The sequence below is a fragment of the Colius striatus genome, chromosome 1 (assembly GCF_028858725.1).
Source record: "Colius striatus isolate bColStr4 chromosome 1, bColStr4.1.hap1, whole genome shotgun sequence".
In the NCBI taxonomy this organism is placed as follows: Eukaryota; Metazoa; Chordata; class Aves; order Coliiformes; family Coliidae; genus Colius; species Colius striatus.
Genome location: NC_084759.1, coordinates 163,173,142 through 163,193,277, shown reverse-complemented (window position 1 = coordinate 163,193,277; position 20,136 = coordinate 163,173,142). Strand labels below are relative to the sequence as shown.

At 37.4% G+C, this 20,136-nt stretch overlaps 2 protein-coding genes across 2 annotated transcripts in view; one reads left to right on the top strand and one right to left on the bottom strand.

Annotated features, from left to right (window-relative positions):
• Positions 1-743: 743 nt before the first annotated feature.
• Positions 744-10,250, bottom strand: TSPAN19 (tetraspanin 19). Its single transcript, XM_062016667.1, is given in 9 exon segments — positions 744-835; positions 1,694-1,747; positions 1,750-1,780; positions 3,057-3,200; positions 5,606-5,716; positions 7,349-7,423; positions 8,862-8,992; positions 10,015-10,087; positions 10,194-10,250. Coding segments are annotated over 9 exon segments (768 nt in total).
• Positions 10,251-14,566: 4,316 nt separating this feature from the next.
• The window catches only part of LRRIQ1 (leucine rich repeats and IQ motif containing 1), a 109,955-nt gene continuing 104,385 nt past the window's right edge, over positions 14,567-20,136 (top strand). Inside the window, exons 1-4 of the mRNA XM_061992451.1 lie at positions 14,567-14,587; positions 15,646-15,808; positions 16,998-17,109; positions 19,773-19,867. Coding sequence (XP_061848435.1) covers positions 15,680-15,808; positions 16,998-17,109; positions 19,773-19,867 — 336 coding nt within the window. The 5' untranslated portion in view covers positions 14,567-14,587; positions 15,646-15,679. The remainder of the gene's footprint in view (positions 14,588-15,645; positions 15,809-16,997; positions 17,110-19,772; positions 19,868-20,136) is intronic.

Here is a 20,136-nt window from a genome sequence, read left to right as displayed (position 1 = left end):
GGATCCAGAGGCAGGTTACCAAGCTAGTAAAGGATATGGAGCACGTCTCCTATGAAGAACGGCTGAGGGATCTGGGTGTTTAGTCTGCAGTAAAGAAGGCTCAGGGGATACCTTATCACTCTCTACAACTACCTGAAAGTTGTAGCAAGACAGGAGTTGATCTGTTCTAGAAACAAGCAATGGAACAAAAGGAAATGGCCTCAAGTTGCACCAGGGGAGGTTCAGGCTGGGTATGAGGAGGAGTTTCTTTACTGAAAGGGTTGTCAGACATTGGAATGGGCTGCCCAGGGAGGTGGTGCAGTCATCATCCCTTGAGGTATTCAAGAGATGAGTGGATATTGCACTTAAGGAAATGGTCTAGTGGTTGATAGGGCTGTAATAAATATTGGACTTGATCTTAAAGGTATCTTCCAGCCAAAATGACTCTATGATTCTATGTTATACAATACAGTACTATTTACAACACTGTGAACAAGATATTCCAGAAAATCAGGAAACTAATATTCAGTTATTATGAAGTTTTATTAACTTATTAACTTTATTAACCAGCTAGTAAATGGCATAGTACTTCAGACTTTTAACACATAGTTTTGTAGTATACTACCATATCCATAGCCATGAACAATAATCAAACACATTAAATCCCCAACATTAATATCCTAGTGATTATAATATGTAAAGCTTGATCCAAATTCTATCGGAAGAACATTCACGGGCACTGATCTGATAATTCTTGCACGACACTAATGCTCCAAATTCTGAGTTCGTGATTCAGTAGGCCAAATGTCATTCTTTCTGGTGTTTCTAAACAGTTGACAAGTTAGTGTGACCAAAAATATTTGAGGAAAGGGAAAAGAGTGAGTTAAAAACAACAAAGAAAATGTTGATACTTGTAACGGAGTTAATTTGAGTGCTGATCTGGCTCCTATGAACGACAATGCAGAAGGATATAAAGGAAAATGACCAAAATATGTGTCTGAAGACACAAGTTTAATTCTCCACTCTGGCAGGGGCTTGCTGTGTGACCACTAGAAAGTCACTTGAGCCCACATACACAGAGTACCTTGAAATCTCTTTCAAGCAGCACATAATTCAGATGTTTCAGTGCCCTAGAAATGCAAATGCAGTTGGACTCAAGATTCTTTTCCAACCTAAATGATTTTGTGACTTTGCTCTTAACCTATTGAATGGGGATAACAGCTCTTTCCCATCTGACAAGAAGGTGTCAATAATAGTACATGGAAAATCCTGAGACCCTTATGTACTTTGCTAGTAAGGATTAGATGAGTATTGATAAGAAATAAAATTTTCTCATAGATATGTGTGAGGAAGGGTTTCATGATTTTGTATTGTTTGATTTACCATATTAAAGGACTAGGTTCTATGCAAATATAGAACAAAAGATGGTTTAGCTCCATAGATTTTGCATTCTCTTTAACTACTTTCTGTCCTTGCCATGCTGTTTGCTTTCACAGGCAGGTCAGACATTTAGTTCAACAAACTTTGGACATCTGGGATGGTGTTTCAATATATGGAATTTTGTTAGTAAATGAAATTGATCTTACTTTACAAAATTTTACAAAAGAAAAGCTTTACAAAATTTTGGAGAATGTGCCAAAACCAAATGGTACTGAATTGATTTTATCCCCAGTAGAATATAAATATTTTGTGGATTTTTTGCTTAAAAGTACTCTTATCTGTGTAATTAGCAGGCTGATAGCAATTGCAGTCAAGATCAAAACATTTTTTCAAACCATGTATTTAAATATTCTTCACATCCCTAAACAAGTACAGATTAATAGATTCCAAGAAAAATATTTTCAACTCTTGAATCCATATTGCAACTTTATGAAGACGTACTTTTAAAATACATAGAACTTTCTGCATGTTATGATGAGTTCCAATATTTACTTGCCAGAAAGCCAATGCATCAGTAATGTGTAGTGCAGAGAGTTAGCTATAGCAATTTTTGAAATTATCTGAAATAAATAGACAGTTCTGAAGTAAATCAGATATTTTTGTATGGAAATATTCCAGCTTGTGACTTAATCAAAAGGAAATTTGCTTTTGTGTGGGTATAATTGAGACATTACCTCACAAGTAATTGAAACAGTATTTTCAAGTTTTCACTGATCCTCACGCATTATGTACCCTGAAATGTATGTGCATATTTTCCAGATTAGCCTATGCTTATTATATTACTTTAAAAAGAAATTCTAAATTATTACATATCTTAAAAAGCTATAAATACAATATAAACAAATTCTTTCTATACTTTGAAGTGACCTTTTAATAATGACATAGGTTTGTAGAAATAGGGAACAATTCCAAGTTGATGACCGAGGGAAGACAATGTCAGATGTCATTTGACAACATCCTTTCTAATGTTTACTGTCCTCCACTGTTGAGAAACAACCTTTGCCCATTACATTGTCCTATTAACACTGGAAAGTTTATAGAGCAAAACAATGTGTCACTTTGCTCCAGCTCAGGTGATGATATCTGATGACCCTATGCAGATTGGTCCCTTGATATTAAGACATGTAAATGCTCATATGATTTAGTCTCAGAAAACACATCTCGTATTTCAATGCCTTGCTCATTCCTCTTATACTGGAAAGTACTGGACATGGTCTACAAACAGATAATACCAACCAGATAGTGACATTGCTGACATTCCATAATGAGCAGTAATTACAAGTGGCAAATATCACTTTCCATTGTCATCATCAATTTGCAGAGGATGGATTTCTAAATACCAGGATGGTTGCTGTTTCTTAAACCACCACTAAATATCCCTGTGATATTGATCAGGCATAACTCATGTTTTCTTGAAGTATCTTTAATTTAGAACTGCCTCATGACTGACATCTAACAAGTAAAAATCATGTCTTCAGAGTGACAAAAGACAAAACAATGAATATTATTACTTTGGCATTTGTAAGCCAAGTCTTGACAGACAATATATTTTGATTGGATGTGTTGGGTTTTTTCTTTTCAAAAGCCTATTTAATAGCAAAAGTTACACTCTCCAAGACAAGTTTTTCATTTCTTACCACATTGTATGCAGAATCCCTTCAGTTATCACAAAACCATTTCTTCAGACTGGACTTTGTGCAGGAACATGGGATCTGAGTACTATTTTCCTTGTTTTTATTCTTTCCCCACTGTGTGACATTGTATCTTCCACAGCACTCCCTCTAGAACAGAAATCCTGTAACTTGCTAAGTCCAACACTTATAAAGACTGTCACACAGGAGTTTTCACCCCAGGTGACAGGTGGTTAAATTAGCTAGATAGTTTCCCTCTATGTTCAACAGAGAGAGGTTTCTGTAGTGGACTATTCACCCTCATGTATGGATCAATTCCCATGATATGCACTAGATAATACAGATGTAAGAACAATATCTTCTTCAAATATACTTTTGAAAGGAACATTCTTGAAAGGAACAGGACTCTAAATTATTCTAGAACATAAGTAAATAGAAAACAAAAACATTATAAACCCAGAATAAAGTAAAACATTTGGCCTATCACCCTTAGCCTCCAAAATAATTCCAGTGTAGACGTTGTGTGTAAGCAGTAAGCTCCACTGAGGATGTGCTCACTGTGAGGTACAACAAAAAGAAGAAAGAAAACTGTACATTATTTGGAACTATAGAATTAATTTTGTTTCATAATGAATACAGTAAATGGGGACAGATTTTATAAAACACGCTTTAGTAAATAAAAATAAACCCATAGACACTGTTTTACTTTGATCTAGAAACTTAAGGATCAAATTTTGAAAACTTTTAAATATTCTTTTGTCACTTTTAATGTCATATTTGCAAAATTTCTCTGCTTTTAGCAGGAGATCTTTAGAAAGTCTCCCCTTTCCAATTTGTGTTTTTAGCAGCAATTAATCTCTTGCAAAGGTACAGCTCAAATATGAAGCACAAAGCAAATACTGTGCCCTGTTCAGATGGATTACCTGCTAGCTCATCCCAATAATCTATTTCAATATCAGACACACAAAAACAAACCATCAAACAGCTTGGAGAATGAAATTCTGTTAATGTAGGAAATTTCAGCACTGCTTCATTTTGAATCAGGTTAAAACTTCAGAAGTGTTTGAATTGTTTTGTGTGATGAAAATTCTTTCATATTTTAGCTCAGAGATGTAAAAGAAAAGCATCTCATTTTCATGTTTTGAAAAGTCAGTCCAAGATACACTGCTTCTAAATTTTGAAAACTTAGATACCTTAGCCAAAACTGTCCTTTTTCTGTAAAAGCATTAATTTTAAATATCTCTGTAAGCTGAGTTATAAAAATCACCAGCTTTAAGCAGTACAGGAAATACTACCAAGAATATATAAAAATATGGTTCTTCTTTAATACTATTCATGATCTTAGGCTTTTTCTTTTTTTCATGGCAGACGCTGATGGTATTGTAAAGGGCTGAAAGAATGTAACACAACTTAGAGTTGGCTGTGTTTCATTCAAAATCATGATTATGGTTCACCTTGGCAGATTTGATATTTTACCTGGCTTAGACACCAACAGCAAAATATCCACAGGACCTTTAAGATCTCTCACAATTTAAACATGCCCACCAGGGTGGGTGGTGAGTAGGTAGCTCACCTGTGCTTCCACAACACTCCACTAAAACTGAGCTCAAGTATATCAGCACATAGTCTAGCCACACCACTGACATAATGGGGTCATCATTAATCACCAGAGAAATCATGAATGCAAGGACAGAAGACTAGATTTTCAAAGAACAGATTTTAAATATACATTACAAATATATTTGTAATCTCGAGTCAAGACATTTATTCTTCATGAAACATATGGAATCATGAATTATCTTCAGTGTTTGTCAAGAACTATGGTACTCAGTTCTGCAAAAAGTCCTATTAAGGGTTTCAGGGCTGGTCTATGGAACCATATTCAACCATATTAAACTGTTAAGCTTAGTGTTTCTAATGAAAACCTCATGATACCGAATTAATTTCAAGGGCAGGTTGTAGGTCACTGGTCAAAAACAGTGCTAATAATTTCCAAAATTGATCCCACACAAATGATTTAAAGGACTTTTCTGAAAATGGAAACAAATTCCATGCTTCCAGGACACAAAAATTATGATGATTAATAATTCAGTGTGTGTGCTGAAAGTATTGATTTCAAAGCTCATTTCAAGCTTTAAGCATTTTTTATGAGTCTCTATGTGATACTTATCCAAATGCTCTCACAATAGGAGCTCTGCTTTGACCTCTTAGCAACTCTGCTTTTCCATGGTTCAGGTCAGTCTGAGCTCTAAGCAGATCAAGTGTTCAATCTAGCATTGGCAAAGACATTAGGAAATTCATCTGCTTTTTCAGCTGCAACAAACTTGAGCAACCAGACTGTTTGCTGCTACATACACTGACAAAATCTCATCTATAATAATCTATAGAAACAGTAAGGAATCTGCCCACTCACACAAGATATCAGCAGTGGATCTTAAAAAATTAATCCTTTAACTAAAGGTGTTTGATTTTTAAAGTAAGTTCTGATTGGTATACACATTTTTGATTGATGCAATATTTTTGACGGTGATATTCTGTGGGGTTTTTTTCCTTACATTGTGCTGCACAACATTCAAGATGTTCCACACTGGTTCTTGCTTAGCCAGACTCTCATTCCCATACTCAGAAATAACTTCATCAATCCTGTTGTTCCATTGATTGTGGACCTGTTGATAAATATTGATAGCACTTGATATATGCATATTGATAGGAGAATGGATGGATTGTACAATCCTTGATCTTTTATTGATTGATATTCAGGTTTCTTCAAGGGTTACTTGCAAGGAACAGTATTCTAATCAATTTGACAAATATTATCTAAGGCATGTCATAGCCATTGCATTGATGAGGAAGTGGAAAGCAAAAGGGGAAGATAAATTAAGTGCCCCAAATCACATACATAGCACAGGTAGACACAAGATGATTAGCCCAAATGGAGCCAGAATCCTTATTTTTAAGAAGTAAAGCACCACATAATAATAAAATTGAAATTGATTCTATACCTAATGTGACACAAATGTATGACCACCATACAATCTGGCCAAGGCAAGGATTGCTTTGGGCTAGGGGAACTAGCAGCTCACATTGGCCCTAGATTAGGCATATTTGCAGAGACTGTAAAAATACACCTTCAATAGTAATTGAAGCAGACACAGAGTGTGGTAATAGAGAGTGTAGCAGAGAATATGTGGAGAACATTTCAGTCACTGAAACTTTTCATTATAAAACAAGAAAAAAAATGAGGCTTCTCAAATTCATATCCCTTGCTGCAGTCATCCTAAAAACAAAATTCAAAAGCTTGCATGGTGAATGATGACGTTACCTTCAGTTATTACGTTTCAGCAACACTTAATTAAGGTTGTGATTAAGTGCAATTACAGTTGATACAAAATAAATTTCACTGCAATCTTTCAACCAATTTTCCTAGCACAAATAGCTGACTCCAGAATGCATCATTCCTGACAGTTCAAATCTTTCAAGATGTAAAGCCACCACATAAAACATCAAGACTTGATCATTATAAGTCAACATTTAATGAAGAAATCTTGATGATACAGATTCACTCAGATGAAGTAAAACTAATTTCTTTGTGCTGCACCCTGCCTGAATAGCAGCGGGACTGGGAGAATTGTATGAACCTTATGAGACCATGGTCATGGGAGGTTTTCTCAAACCATAAATTTTGAAATTATGGAAAAGGGAAGCAGCTGAACCAGTGTGGATTCAGACCAGCTTTCTTTCCACATAATACTGAGGAGTATTCAAGCTGTTGATGATACTATCCATAAGAAAAAAAAAAAAAAAAAAAAAAAAAGACTGAATAAAGCTTTAAAGCAGTGCAGTTACTACTGACAACAGCTACGTTAGTATTTACTGTTGCTTCCTGTTAAAAGCAAAGATTCAGCAGCTGCTAGCAGACACAGGTTAACATCTAATGCTTTCTCCTACCACTGCTGATGTTAGGGAAAGAGGGACTTTCTGAGTCATCCCTTGAAAAGGAATAAAGCTGTCACTTGCAATATCGTTTCCACATTCCTGAAGAGGGAGAATACGTTTTGTGGCAGAAGAAAAACTGGAACTATATTTCATGTAGTCTCCTTTACAACTACTGATCCATGCTGAATTCTTCAAATTAAATTTTCCACATCTTCTGCTATGCCTGGTGTACATGTAGAATACTCGAGTTCAAAGAAATGATGATACATTGCACTGTCAGAACTGACTATTAGATTTTTTTTAATTAATTACAAGAAACTACTTTGAAATTATCAGCAGGCTCACACAATTTATTTACATACCCCTCCTTTCCTCATGAATATCAGCACTAATATTGCCATCTGGCTAACAAACACCAGGATTTGAAAACTCACATACTGAAAAAAAAATCCCAAATTATGTATAAACATAATACTGAACAAGTGAACAATGCAATAAAAAAAAAAAAAATCCAGAAGCTCATGTATAATCCTTCATTACTATTATTTAGAGTCATTTTAACTTAAGAAATGTATTTTTCCTGGAAACTCTGAGCAAGTGGGAGATCATAGTGTAAGAGGTGGGCTTCAGGCAAAGCACAACCCACTGTTTTGAGCTTAAAGAAAAAGCCAGAACTTTCTTGGAAGTGAAGAACAAAAGCTGTTGTTAAGTAGCTGTTGTTAAGAGGAGTGGAATAAGCTGCCCAGGGAGGCTGTGGAGTCTCCTTCTCTGGAGGTTTTCGAATCCTGCCTGGACACATTTCTGTGTGACGTGATCTGGATGAACCTGCTTTAGCAGTCCCTAACATTCTGTACTCCCCTGAAAAATAACTAATTTCAATGTTTCCTGCTTGAATTATCACAGCACCTAAGTCTCACACCTAGTCAAGGGCTCCTTGACTAGGTGTGAGCTATAAGACATACAAATAAAACAAAAAGAGAGTTGATTTTGTTTGTTACCAGTGACACCTAATTTTCACCCACAGTATCTAGATACTGTGACATTATATACTTCCATGGAAATTGTAAATGAGACACTTCTTTCTCTTTCATTGTCTAATAAACTGTGAAGTAAACACTACAAGCCTAAGGCAGTGCAAGAAGGGTGAAAGAATAAGATTCCTGGTTATGGTACCTGGGCTCTGCTATTCCAGCTGATATTTGTAGTGCTTAATAAACAAATCAGTAGAACAAGTCTCTGGTTCAACCTTCACATAGTCTAAACCAGATCATCCAAAAAAAGGTGACAATAAAGAAAAGATAGAGGGAGAAGCTAATCATAGAGATCATAAGAACATACAGTTACAGTGTAATTTTTCAGAAATCAAAGTGTTCTTCTGTTAAAAAGGAGTAATTGTATATAATATGGAGTATCCAGGTAGGTCTACATAAGTAACATTTCATTAATCATACTCTCTGTTTCAATATTGTAACCATGCTGTAGCTACCTGTGCCTTCAACCTGCAATATTCTGCAACAATTTACTTCTTTAGCATATACTAAGCAAGTGAGCACCTACTGAGAAATGGTCACTCTGTGTAACTTCAATATTAAATTAATTTTAAAACTTCTGGTTTAATAAACACAGTGGTTAAAATCTTTGCTGTATCAAACTGCAAGTGTTTTGGCATTGAAAACATTTATGCAGTAATATGGAAGAATCTTCAGTTTTATTCAGATTTTATTTGAGCCAGGACTTTACCTTAAAATATCTTTCTAGTGTCAGATTTATTAAACACTGTAAGTGGAAATCACAATATCAAGACTGGATCACAGTTTTCATGCACACAAAACTCCCTTTCATGTTACAAAAAAGTTGAGTCTAATTTACACTTACTGCAACTAGTAGACATTTGACTTCCATAACATTTCCAAGGAATCCTGTAGCTGATGTAAAAACAATAATAGATCCAATTCCAAGCAACAGATAAGAAATATATGCCACCAGCTGGTTCTTGCCTGAAGAAACTGTAACAAAGTGCACTTTCAGTTTTAATTATCTTTTTTATGAAACTTACACTTACAAAAACTTATTCCAGAAAAACAATTAAATCTTTGCAATGTCATTATTGAAAGGATGGAAACAGTAGAATTATTAAAGGGTATTATTAGTACTTGTGTTATCTACAGTCACAGAAAGAAAAAGGAATATTTTCATAAATTGAGAGCACGGTAATAATATATGAGATGTACACAGAACAAACTCAACTGAACAATGTGAAACACTCACAGTGAAATTAGAAAATAATGACAAGTGTACAGATTTATTCTGTTTTCCGAAAATTAGTAGCACATGTACAAATCCTACGTGGACATAGATATACGTGTCATTAAATCCAGACTCAGATTCAATGCTCTGTTACTGGCCACTTCTCTCTTCCCACTTCAGCCATTTTTGCATAGATATGCAGAGGGTTTCATTACTTCTGTCTCAAATTACTTCCTCTCAGAACTGCTGTATTGGATAGTTCCGATCCCATTGGTTGGGAATCAATGCTTCTTGGTATAGCCAAGGCAGACAACTCTTTAGGAGCACATCTGTTGTTAAGTGACCCAAAACTTGCTTCTCTGTGAAGCAATTTGATAGATATTCAGGGAAAAAAGAATATCTGTCTGAGGAGGACCAAGTTCCAACCTGTGTTCATTCCATCCAGATATGTACATAAAAGCTTGTCAAATGCAGGCCAAATTCCATCTGGTAAATTATACAAAGAAAAGATCAATATAGATGATTTATATTTCAGTGATTACCCGTGAGTCGTACACCAAGAGAAAATAAATTGTGTAAATAATAATCATATATAAATTGTAGATATACTGATATGCGTTTTCCCCTGTTTTGATAAATATCCCTAACAGAAAAAAATAATAAATTTGAATTTCAATCCAATACTGCCATCTTGTGGGAAAAAAAAACACCCTCTATCAGAGTTACTGTTGATTTATTCTGTAATCACTTGAAACAAAAGAAAAATTCTATTTACACTTACATAACACACTGAATAAATTGTTTCTGTCCAACAAAAGCCACAGGCCAAATACAAAAAGCATAAAACCCAGAGCCTTGGGGCGGGAAAAAAAACAACAGAGGATTATTTTTTTAATTTAAAAAAAAAATGAAAAATTAATTTGAAGGTACTAAATACAATAAAGAAAAGAGAAATTTTACCAAGAAAATTCCATTGAAGACATTGAAGTAGTACTTCTGTACTACTTTTATTTTCATTCTTCTGCTTTCAGTTTTGAATCACAGCTGAAAATATAACCATATATTCAGTTTAATGTGAGACAGATTTAACTGAGCATATCAATTACAACAGGGCCTAGTTTCTTCAGATTATGTTTTAGAACTTTAAATAGTCACCTGATACACTGAACAACAAATATCAGTGACAGGAGAATCTTGTACTATACACACACATTTCTTTTTTTAGCTTTTTTTCTTAACTACTAAAGACATTTGGAGGTAGCATACATGTAGGAAGATTTGGATTGTAGAGATGACAAGAATTACATAGCCTGGCATACACTTTTTTCTTATAGTTTTCAAAATACTTAGCTTATTAAAGTCAAAAAGTTCCACTTAAACATAAGAAAAAACTATTTCACTGTGAGAGAGACGGAGCCCTGGCACAGGCTGCCCAGAGGGGTTGTGGAGTCTCCTTCCTTAGAGGTCTTCAAGACTTGCCTGGACATGTTCCTATGCAACCTGATCTAGGTGACCCTGGTTCTGCAGGGGGGTTGGACTAGATGATCTCTAAAGGTCCCTTCCAACCCCTACCATTCTATGATTCTATGATTAAGGATGACAGCTGAAGAGTGTGAACCATAGTGAAGATATAAGCCTTCCTTTGTCTATACAACCTGATTCAATTTTTGTTGAAAAAGATGTAGGCAAATGACTTCAGTGCAATCCAGAACAGAATTCTAGCAAAGCCATGAGAGCTGTCAAATGGTGCCACCAACTTCCTTGTGCAAAACTCCAGAGTAGGCTTTACAGTTTTTAAGTGAATCTCACAGTCACCTCCACTTACTTCTTTCCTCTGTTTATTGTTGAGGAATGTAACAAGATGTGAAATGCTAAATTCCTTTCAAATGAAATAAATCAAGAAATGCAACTCATCTGTCATCCACAGCAAGTGGATGCTTGACGAATTGAAAGGCAAGCAGAGACTCTGTCCACAGCAGCTACTATATATATTTCAATATAGATTGAAATATATATAAAGTGTGCATTAGAACCAGAGTACAAACTGTATTGCCTTTGCAAATGTCACTAGGATTGCTGTGAAGTCACATAGACATTTCCATCTTGAGCAGAGCTTAGCATTTTTCAGCAGTAAAAAACCCCTAACACTGTAAACTTTCTTACGTAGGATTTCTCTTTAATATATTGTTATTATCACTATTGGATAATGCACCTTCTGTGCCTACCTAGATTTTTGCACAGAGAGTGAAACTCATACATTTGTGCCCCATTTCATAGTGCCTTACACTTGTCTTGCCTCTTCTGTAGACAGTCTGATATTTTGATCTTCCTGGCTTTGTGGCACAAGCTGAGTGGAGTCCAAAAGCTGCAGTGTTAGAAGTCAGTTTCTGCAACAACAGCCAACTGCAATTGCCCTACACTTCTCATGTATAAAGCAGGCAAGCACACAGCATGCAGAGACATGAAAATAACCAGCAAAGGTGTACTCTGCTGGAAGTATTTTCTAATGCGAAAGGATTTGTTTGAAAGGGATTGTTCTTGCCTTCTGTCAGAATTACTATGGATTGGTTTTAATAACAAGTTACTTATTGTGATATTTGTAAAACAGCAAAAAATAGACAAACATGAAACTTTTACAATAAAAAAATATCATATGTTAACAATATTTTTCTTTTTACATACAAAATATATGTTACATATGTATCAATTTTGTTGATTAGAAGAAAAGATACAGCATACACAAGCCTTGCCTGCCTTGTCAAGATCCTCATTGCCTGGATTACAAAAATTCTGTTGCTGAATCATGGAATGAAGAAAGCTATAAGCTTCTCAAACTAGCTCTGCAGTGGATTTGGGTCAATAATGCACTCCATAAACTAACGGACTGTATTAGATAACTGGTTCTGTGCCTTACCTGAAGAACATCCACTACTTTTAAGATTAATTAATCAGAATTTTCAAAACAAGAATGTATTAAACTGCTGATGTGATATGCTGTTCTAGTAAAAAGCCCTGAACAGTTACATATTTCACTTGAAAACTGGCATCTGCAATAGTTCTATTGTAACCATGAGGTTTTGATGCTTTATGTTGAGGCATTTTACCAATAATGATTTGGTTTATCTTATTTATATGAAAAATAGAGATATTATCATTATAAAATTATGTGCATTTTACATTACACCGTTATTTCACAAGACAATCCTTACCAGCTCTGAATGTTTCTGTCCTACCTTAAAGTGCACAGTCTCATAACACTTTTCTTTCTGAAGTCCAACTTAAGCACATCTCTACAACAGAGTTTTCTTCTGTTGATCAGCCCTGACTTCCTGGTTACAGGCAACATGCCTACAGAAACATCTTTTTTATTGGCAAAGATGTTTGTTAAATGCATAACACAGTGCCATTGGTCTTTGGTCACCATGATCACAGTGTAACTCACATTAAAAAACAAGCACACACTCAACTCAGTGAATGAAGGCTTGACCACATTGGAAAGTTCACTAGTTATGTCATTCTGTTAAGTGCAAGACATTGCAAAGTGGATTTCAAAGGGGTAAGTATCCATTGTTTTAAGATTTAAACATCTTCCACCTCCATAAGACCACTGAGAAAATGGTAACTGGTTGCCCTTGAATCCAGTATTTTGCAGTTAACAACCCTAAGTCTTTCAGAAAGGTACTCAGCTTATTTTAAAGACAGTAGAGCCAAAACCCCATTGCTCACAGAAATGCTCATTTTCTATACAAAATTTTATATTTTATATTTATATTTTATATTTTATATATAAAAGTTGTCTTTACCTTTCAGCTCTTACTTTTCTGTTATATTTGTCTCTGCACCTTGGTATTCCTAATCAGACTTCAGGGACAGATGCATTCCCTATAAATACTATTACATACTATTAGACACTAAAATAATATTGTCTGCACCCTCTGTGCCTAGTATCATTTCTAGTAGGTTGAATTGTGTGTAGACTGAGTTCTCCAAATGGACAGATTATCTAGCTCTCAAGTAATTTGTATCTGCCTTTTTCTGATCCGTTTTTTTCCTGAACTACCACTTTCTGTTCCCTGCCCATGATGTAGGCAGCAAGCCATGCCAAGCTGCTGAGTCCCCTGTGCCCCTGAGGTCTGGTCCCCTGTATCCCTCAGGCCTAGTACCCTGCATCCCTCAGGCCTGGCCCCCTGTACCCTGAGGTCTGGTCTCTTGCACTGCTCAAGCCAGGTCCCCTGCACCCCTCAGGCTGGGCCTCCAGTACCCCTCAGGCCAGACCCCTTTCACCCATCAGGCTGGGCACCTAGCAGTACTCAGGCTGGGCCCCCTGCACCTCTCAGGCCAAGTCCCCTGCACCCCTCAATCTGTGCCAGGACAGCCCTCCCCCAGCCCAGCCTCCCCATGCTCCAATGCCTGTGCACCGCGGTCCTTTCCAAGACACAACATCGACCCAAGGTGTGAAGGCAGAAGGGATGGCTGACAAATTTTCATTTTTCATACCTCTGGAGTTCTCCTGGCAAGCAAAAAGTAAAACTACAGTACTTTAATCCACTTTTACAAGACTTTTTCTTTGGTCTGCTGATTCTAATTTATTCTGAACACTAAATTCCAGTCCATTACTTTAAGAGAGAAAAACCCCATGAAACCAAGGGCTGCGAGGCGCCTCGTCTCACTCGACGCAGCTGCCTCCTGAGGGGCGCTGCCGCTCGCTCGTCCGCCCGCCCCACCGGCGCGAAACGACAGCTGTTGGCGAAGTTTGGATCCTCCCGCCTGCCTTCCGAGCCGCTGCTTCCCGTTGCCGTGGTGACGCTCCCGCTGCAACAGCGCGGTGGCAAGATTCCCGTCGTCCGCGCGGAGAGCCTGGCTGGGGGCGGTTGGGGGCTGTGGAATTCCAAGGCGCAGAGACGGTAGGTCTCGGGCAGACGCCAGGGAAGTGGGAGCTCCTGTGGGAGCTGAGCAGAACGAGAAGCGAGTAGCTACACGGAGCAGATCGCGGAGACCGAAGGGCCAAGGGTGGCCTGACGGGCGGACTACAACTCCCAGCATACCAAGGGGCGGCTCAGCGGGTTGCCTGGGAGACGGCCTCCCTACCGCGAGGTCTTCTGGGAGATATAGTTTTTTCTAGGGCGAAAGTACTTTGCGCCTTTTTGGCTGAGATGCCCTGAGCCTGTTCCTTCTGCTCCAGGAGCCGGCGAGGGACGAGGAGCTGCTCGCACCCTCTGATACAGTGAGTCTGGCCTTCCTCCCCACCTCCCTAACGAGCTAGGGGTGAGGAGAGGCCGCGGGTTGCAGAGTGGGGTGATGGTGAGAGACCCCTTACTCTTCTCCTTGGATCCATCTGCGAGTCTTGCACTCCTGTGAGTAGGCTCTCACTGCTTTCTCTTTATCATTACAACTTCATCAAATGCTTTCTGGATTCTTAGTCTTATATTGTAATTGTTAATATATATTTATAGTTTGAACTTTTTTTTTTGTTTGTTTTTGCAGCTATTAAGGCTGAGGAAAAAAAGACACCTGTGAGGTTTAAGTCACTGTTCACAAGAAGCAGAGAGCAGGCATTCTATACCATTCTATGATAAGCAGAGACATCCTTTATTTGACAATGCACCAGGGACACGGGATCATTCCCAAAGAATGTCCGCTGAGGCATTAGAATTTAGAAATATTTATACTCAACATTCTCTTGTTTGTTATTACTATGTATAAAAGCATGCTTTTGTTCATTAAAAGCCTGCATATTGTTCATTAAATTTACCCTTTACCTTCATTGATTATTTGTTACTTCCACACATATCATCACTCTAATTGATTGGTCCCTTATTACACAAGTTATATATATTCATATATATTTCAAAATCACTTGGCCAACTAACTGATTTTAGCTATGGATTATTTGGTGCTCTGGGCCAGAATGGTACTAATTATCTGGCACTCTGGATCAGAATGTTAACTGATGCTCAGGACCAGAAAGTTACAGGGATTTAGGACAGCAACAGCCTAATGAGTAATATATCAAACTCTTTTCTTTCTCTGAAGCAATCACTCCCAACATTGTTCTTAGATGTTTTATGGCTTGCAGGTGCATGGATTTAAACAATCTCTCTCGTTATCACTCTTATTTTTGTTGTGCCTGATTTCTCATCCCTATTCTTCTCTTTGAGAGCAACTTCACCAAGGAGGCCTAGTTTTGCTTATGTTAACTTACTTAGGAATTTTACTTAAAAATAACTATTTGATAAAATTACTTGAATTTTTATACCTGCTGTAAAAAAATTAGGGAACATTTGCAAAATTTGGAGGCATAAATCCTCTTATCTCAAACTAAATTTTTTTAATTTTCTCGCTTGTTAGGATGGAGTGAGGTTTTTTTATTTCAGCTCATGTGGTTCTGAAAGTTAATGTTTTCTTTCTATAGCTTTGAAAGCAGATAAGACAGTTTGGAAAGTACAATGTCTGAAGATACTGAAGGAATTGAAAAAGAAATAGAAATTGAATTAGGCAGAATCAGTGTTTCTTCCTTTGAAGCAGACGATACTGACACGGAGGTATCAGATGCAGCTTTGAGTGACAGTGAGACAGTAAGTGTTCAATGAGCTAAAATGGCTTCTGTTTCTGCTTGAAAGTAGTTTGGGCACTGGAAAGCCTATGTGATGAATTAACTTTTTCCTGTTATGCCTAACCTGGGGATTTCTTCTGAAAAGTACTCTCATGAGTATTGCTTCATGAAAAACCTAACTTAAAATGGTGACAAGGCAATAAAAAAGATTAATGGCAGTGTTCTGCTTAAGTGAGAAAATCAGACTTGTAAGTAATTATTTGGTTTAGAACATTCTGGAGCTGGAAGATTTTATTAAAGCCATTGAGGCAGATGAAATCTGAATGAATAATCCCCTGATTCTTCATTTGAAATTGTATTTAAATCTTACAAGAGACTGTCTTGTGTTTGAAGACTTCCTGATATTATTTTCATATTAATGGGTGCTTCAAGTCCTCTTTGGAGGCTTCTTATTTTGGGAAAAAATTCTCCTCTGAAATCCAATGAGTTATTTGGATCTTTTTCAATTATATTAATCTTTCAGACATGTAGCAGATATAGCATATTAAAGACATTGGTCATATGTGACCATAAATCATACGTTTGATAGGACATAAAAGTAGACGAAGGCATCAGTGATAATTATTTATGCACTCACATTCTAAATGCCAGCAATATTTACTGCAATTTAAACATCTGAAAGAAGGCAGACCATTTTCCCAAATCCTTGCAGTAAAAGACGGTCATGAATAGAAAGCATGTGTAGTAAAAAAAGTTGAAACATCTAATTCACGTACTACTTTAAAAATTAATACATTTTAAATTATTGTTTAAAGAAACTGAACATTTTTGAGAAAAATATCCTATGCATCATAAGTATTCATTAACTTTTGTCTTACCCTTTTCCTTAATTTCTTGGTCCAATATAATTATAAAGAAAATGTTAATTGGAAGACGTTTCTGACAGTAGTGGAAGACAAATTACTAAAATATGTTCCAGTAAAAAATTAATGTTATTTAAAATTAGAATTATTAATTGTTCAGTGGCTAATAAGACAATGGGAAAAGTATAGAAACTGGGAACAGTTTTGGTAGCAATTGCTAGTAAGTCTCCTTCAGTGCTTTATAGTTGAAGCCAAAATGAGTCTTTTTTACTACATATTAAATATTTACTTCTGGTTATGCCGTGAGATTAAAATTTAGAATTTATATCGAACGTCATGTTTTCCTAGATTTCGGATGACTTGCCAGAATCAGTTGTCTCCTATTTAAACTTTATAAAGAGCAGAAATGAAGATGCTGAAAAGCTTATACTGCAAGACTTAGAAGATAAAGAAACTACAAGTAAGCAGTGGTCACAGTTTAAGTATTTATGTACCTCATGTTGCCAGTGGAAGTTAAACTAACAATCATCAGTAGAACAATGCAAAATTTTAAGTAGAGCAAGTGGTGAAACCTATTTCATCTGCTTCTGAACGCATGCTGAAAACCTCTAGGAGTAAAACCATGTGTCGTGGTTTTGCCCAGCCAGCAATGAATCACCACGACAGTCTCTCCTCGGTGCCCCCCATTCACTCCCACCCTCGTTAGGATGGCAGAGGCCTCAGCGAAATGGGAGGAAAAAAAGATAACCAAGGATGTTGTGGATTGAGACAAGGGCAGGGAGGACTCACTGCCAATTACGGTTCCAGGCAAAAGACTCCAGTACTTGACTTAGAAAGGAAAGTAAGGAAAGTTTATTCTACTACCTACAAGAATCAGAACAGAACAAAAAGGAAAAAGGGAGTAGGATGATGAGAAAATTACAACCAGCACTTTAAGACCTCCCTCCCCCATCCCTCCTTTCTTCCTGGGCCCAGCTCACTGGTCCCAATATCTCTACCTCCTCCCCCCTCAGTGACTCATGGAGGTAGGGAATAGGGGATGTGGTCAGTCTCTCACAGATGGTCTCTGCTGCTTCTCCCTTCTCAGAGGAGGACAACTCCTTGCATTCTTCCCCTGCTGAAATAGAGGGTCCCTCACACTAGACACAGTCCTTAATGAACATCTCTGACGTTTGTTCTTCCCTACAGTTGCAGCTTCTTCAGGTACAGGGTCTCTCACACAGGACGTGGCCTTCTCCAGCCATAGTCACTGCCCCTGGCATGGGGTCTTTAGCAAAATGAGTCACTGTCCCTGATGTGGAGTCTTGAACAGAATGCAAACAAATCTTTGCTTCACCAGTTGTCTCCGCAGGATGCAGGGGAGTCTCTGCTTCAGCAAACCTCCTCCTCTCTTTCCTTACTGACCTTGGAGTCCACATGGTTCCTTCTCTCTCTTCTCACTCTTTGCACCACTACTAGCTTGAAAAGAAGAAGGGACAGAAGAAGGAAGAAGCAGGAAGAAGCCTCCTCTTCCAGCTTCTTCAAAAGTGATCATGGAGGCATCTAATTGGCTCAGTCCCAGAAATGGGCTCAGAGCTGGGGAGAGTTGAGAGCAGCTTCTTACAGGAGCCATCTTTATAGCCCCTTCCTCATTACCAGAAACAGCTTCGTGTCAAACCATGACACCATGCAATACTATCTTCTGGAATTGACATCTGGGTATGAATTTAATTTTTCAAATAATTCATGTAACGCCAAACCATAGATCAAGGGAAGCTACAGGTTCATTCATTGTCTGGAACAGGACCTGGGATGGCCTTTTTACGAGAAAATAAAATTAAGTCAGTAGGAGCTGAAGTTAGTAAATGTTCAGATACAATTGAACTCGGTAGGATGTGTTTAAATTCTGTCTTTAGAGATATGCAAGCCAGCTTTAAAAGAAATGACAATGTTGCAGTGTCAGCTATGTGGCTGAAGCCAAGCTTGTAGTTTATATGCCAGAGTTGGCATTGTCTGTTCTGTTCTAGATTTTCACATCGTATTGGGTTTCACGCTCATTTTGTGTAAAGGTGTTTGTGAACAAAAGTTCAATTTTGTTTATACATTTTGACGTTTGAGGAAGATTTATTTTTGTCCTTTTTTTGTAATGGAGCCTTGCACTTTTCCATTATTTTTATAATCCTGTGTCAGTTTTTGACCTATCTGTTCCAAGTTCTAGTGTATTTTTCTACAGAGAAAATGTTCTGCTGTGTTCTATGCTGGAGCATTTCCTTTTGTATTTGCTATCACTGAATTCTTACAATATCAATCTGTGTTTTCCAGTTACACCTATTTTAATGTAGGTAAATGACTTTCATGTACATTTGACTAAAACTGAGTGGGCAGGGATGCATAAGATTGTCATGGTTTAGGCCCATCTAAGAGCAAAGACCATAACTGGAAACTCCCTAAGGACAGGGAGGGCTCAATTGCCACTTATGGTCTCAGGCAAAACAGACAAGACAAAGACTTGAAACAAACAAGAAAACAAACATTAATTTAATCCATCATCAACCAAAAACATGGCAAACAATAAACAACACAGAGTGGTACAATGATGAAGAGCACAAACAGCCCTTTAAGACCACCTTCTCCCCACCCTTTCCCTCTTCGCAGGTGTCTTTACCTCCTCCCCACCCCCTCCTCAAAGTGGCACAGAGGGTTAGGGACTGGAGGTTTCAGTCAGTCCGTTCCTGAGGGCTCCTGCAACTTGTCTCACCTCAGGGCTTGAGGACTCCTCCCTGCTCCAGCACAGGATCCCTCATACATCAGGCAGCCCTTGTACCACTCCTGCACCTTCTCTTCTGATGCAGATTTCCCTTCTTAGTGATGGCAGAGATGCCAGATTATCCTGGCCAGGCTGAAAGTGGGTCCACCTCAAAGTTGGAGGAATGTTTCAAGAACTGCTTATGGAGGCAGCATTGCAGCTCCCTCCCCCTGTTACCAAGAAAAAAGCAGCTCCACACAAACCCATGACAAAGATTTTTAAAATTAAAAAATGCTTTATTTTAGTTTAAAGAAATAGTAGCTAAGCAGTATAGAGTAAAAGTGAGTATTGGTAAGGGATTTTCTGTGTACCAATATATATATTTATTTCTTCTTTAGGTAATATTTATGGAGTAGTTTCTTGCCATGCTTCAGATGACTTGGTGGAATTGCCTTCTGACTATAATGAAGATCCAGAACAACTTAAAAAAAGGGTATTTTATGTTTAAACAATATTTATAGCAAGCAAAATTGTTTTAAGCAATCTAGATTTACACTTGCTTTCCAGCTCTCAGAAGTAAAACTATTCTGTAAGTCTCCTTCAATGTACCCATAAGTTGTGAGGATGAGTTTGTATATGCCATTCTTTAGAACTAGGACATCAGCTGTAATACACTATAAGTTTTAAAATTTGGAATAAATTCTCTGTGTCAATGGTTGAAATGCTGAGAAGTAAACAAAAGTGAGTAATCCTTTATTGTTA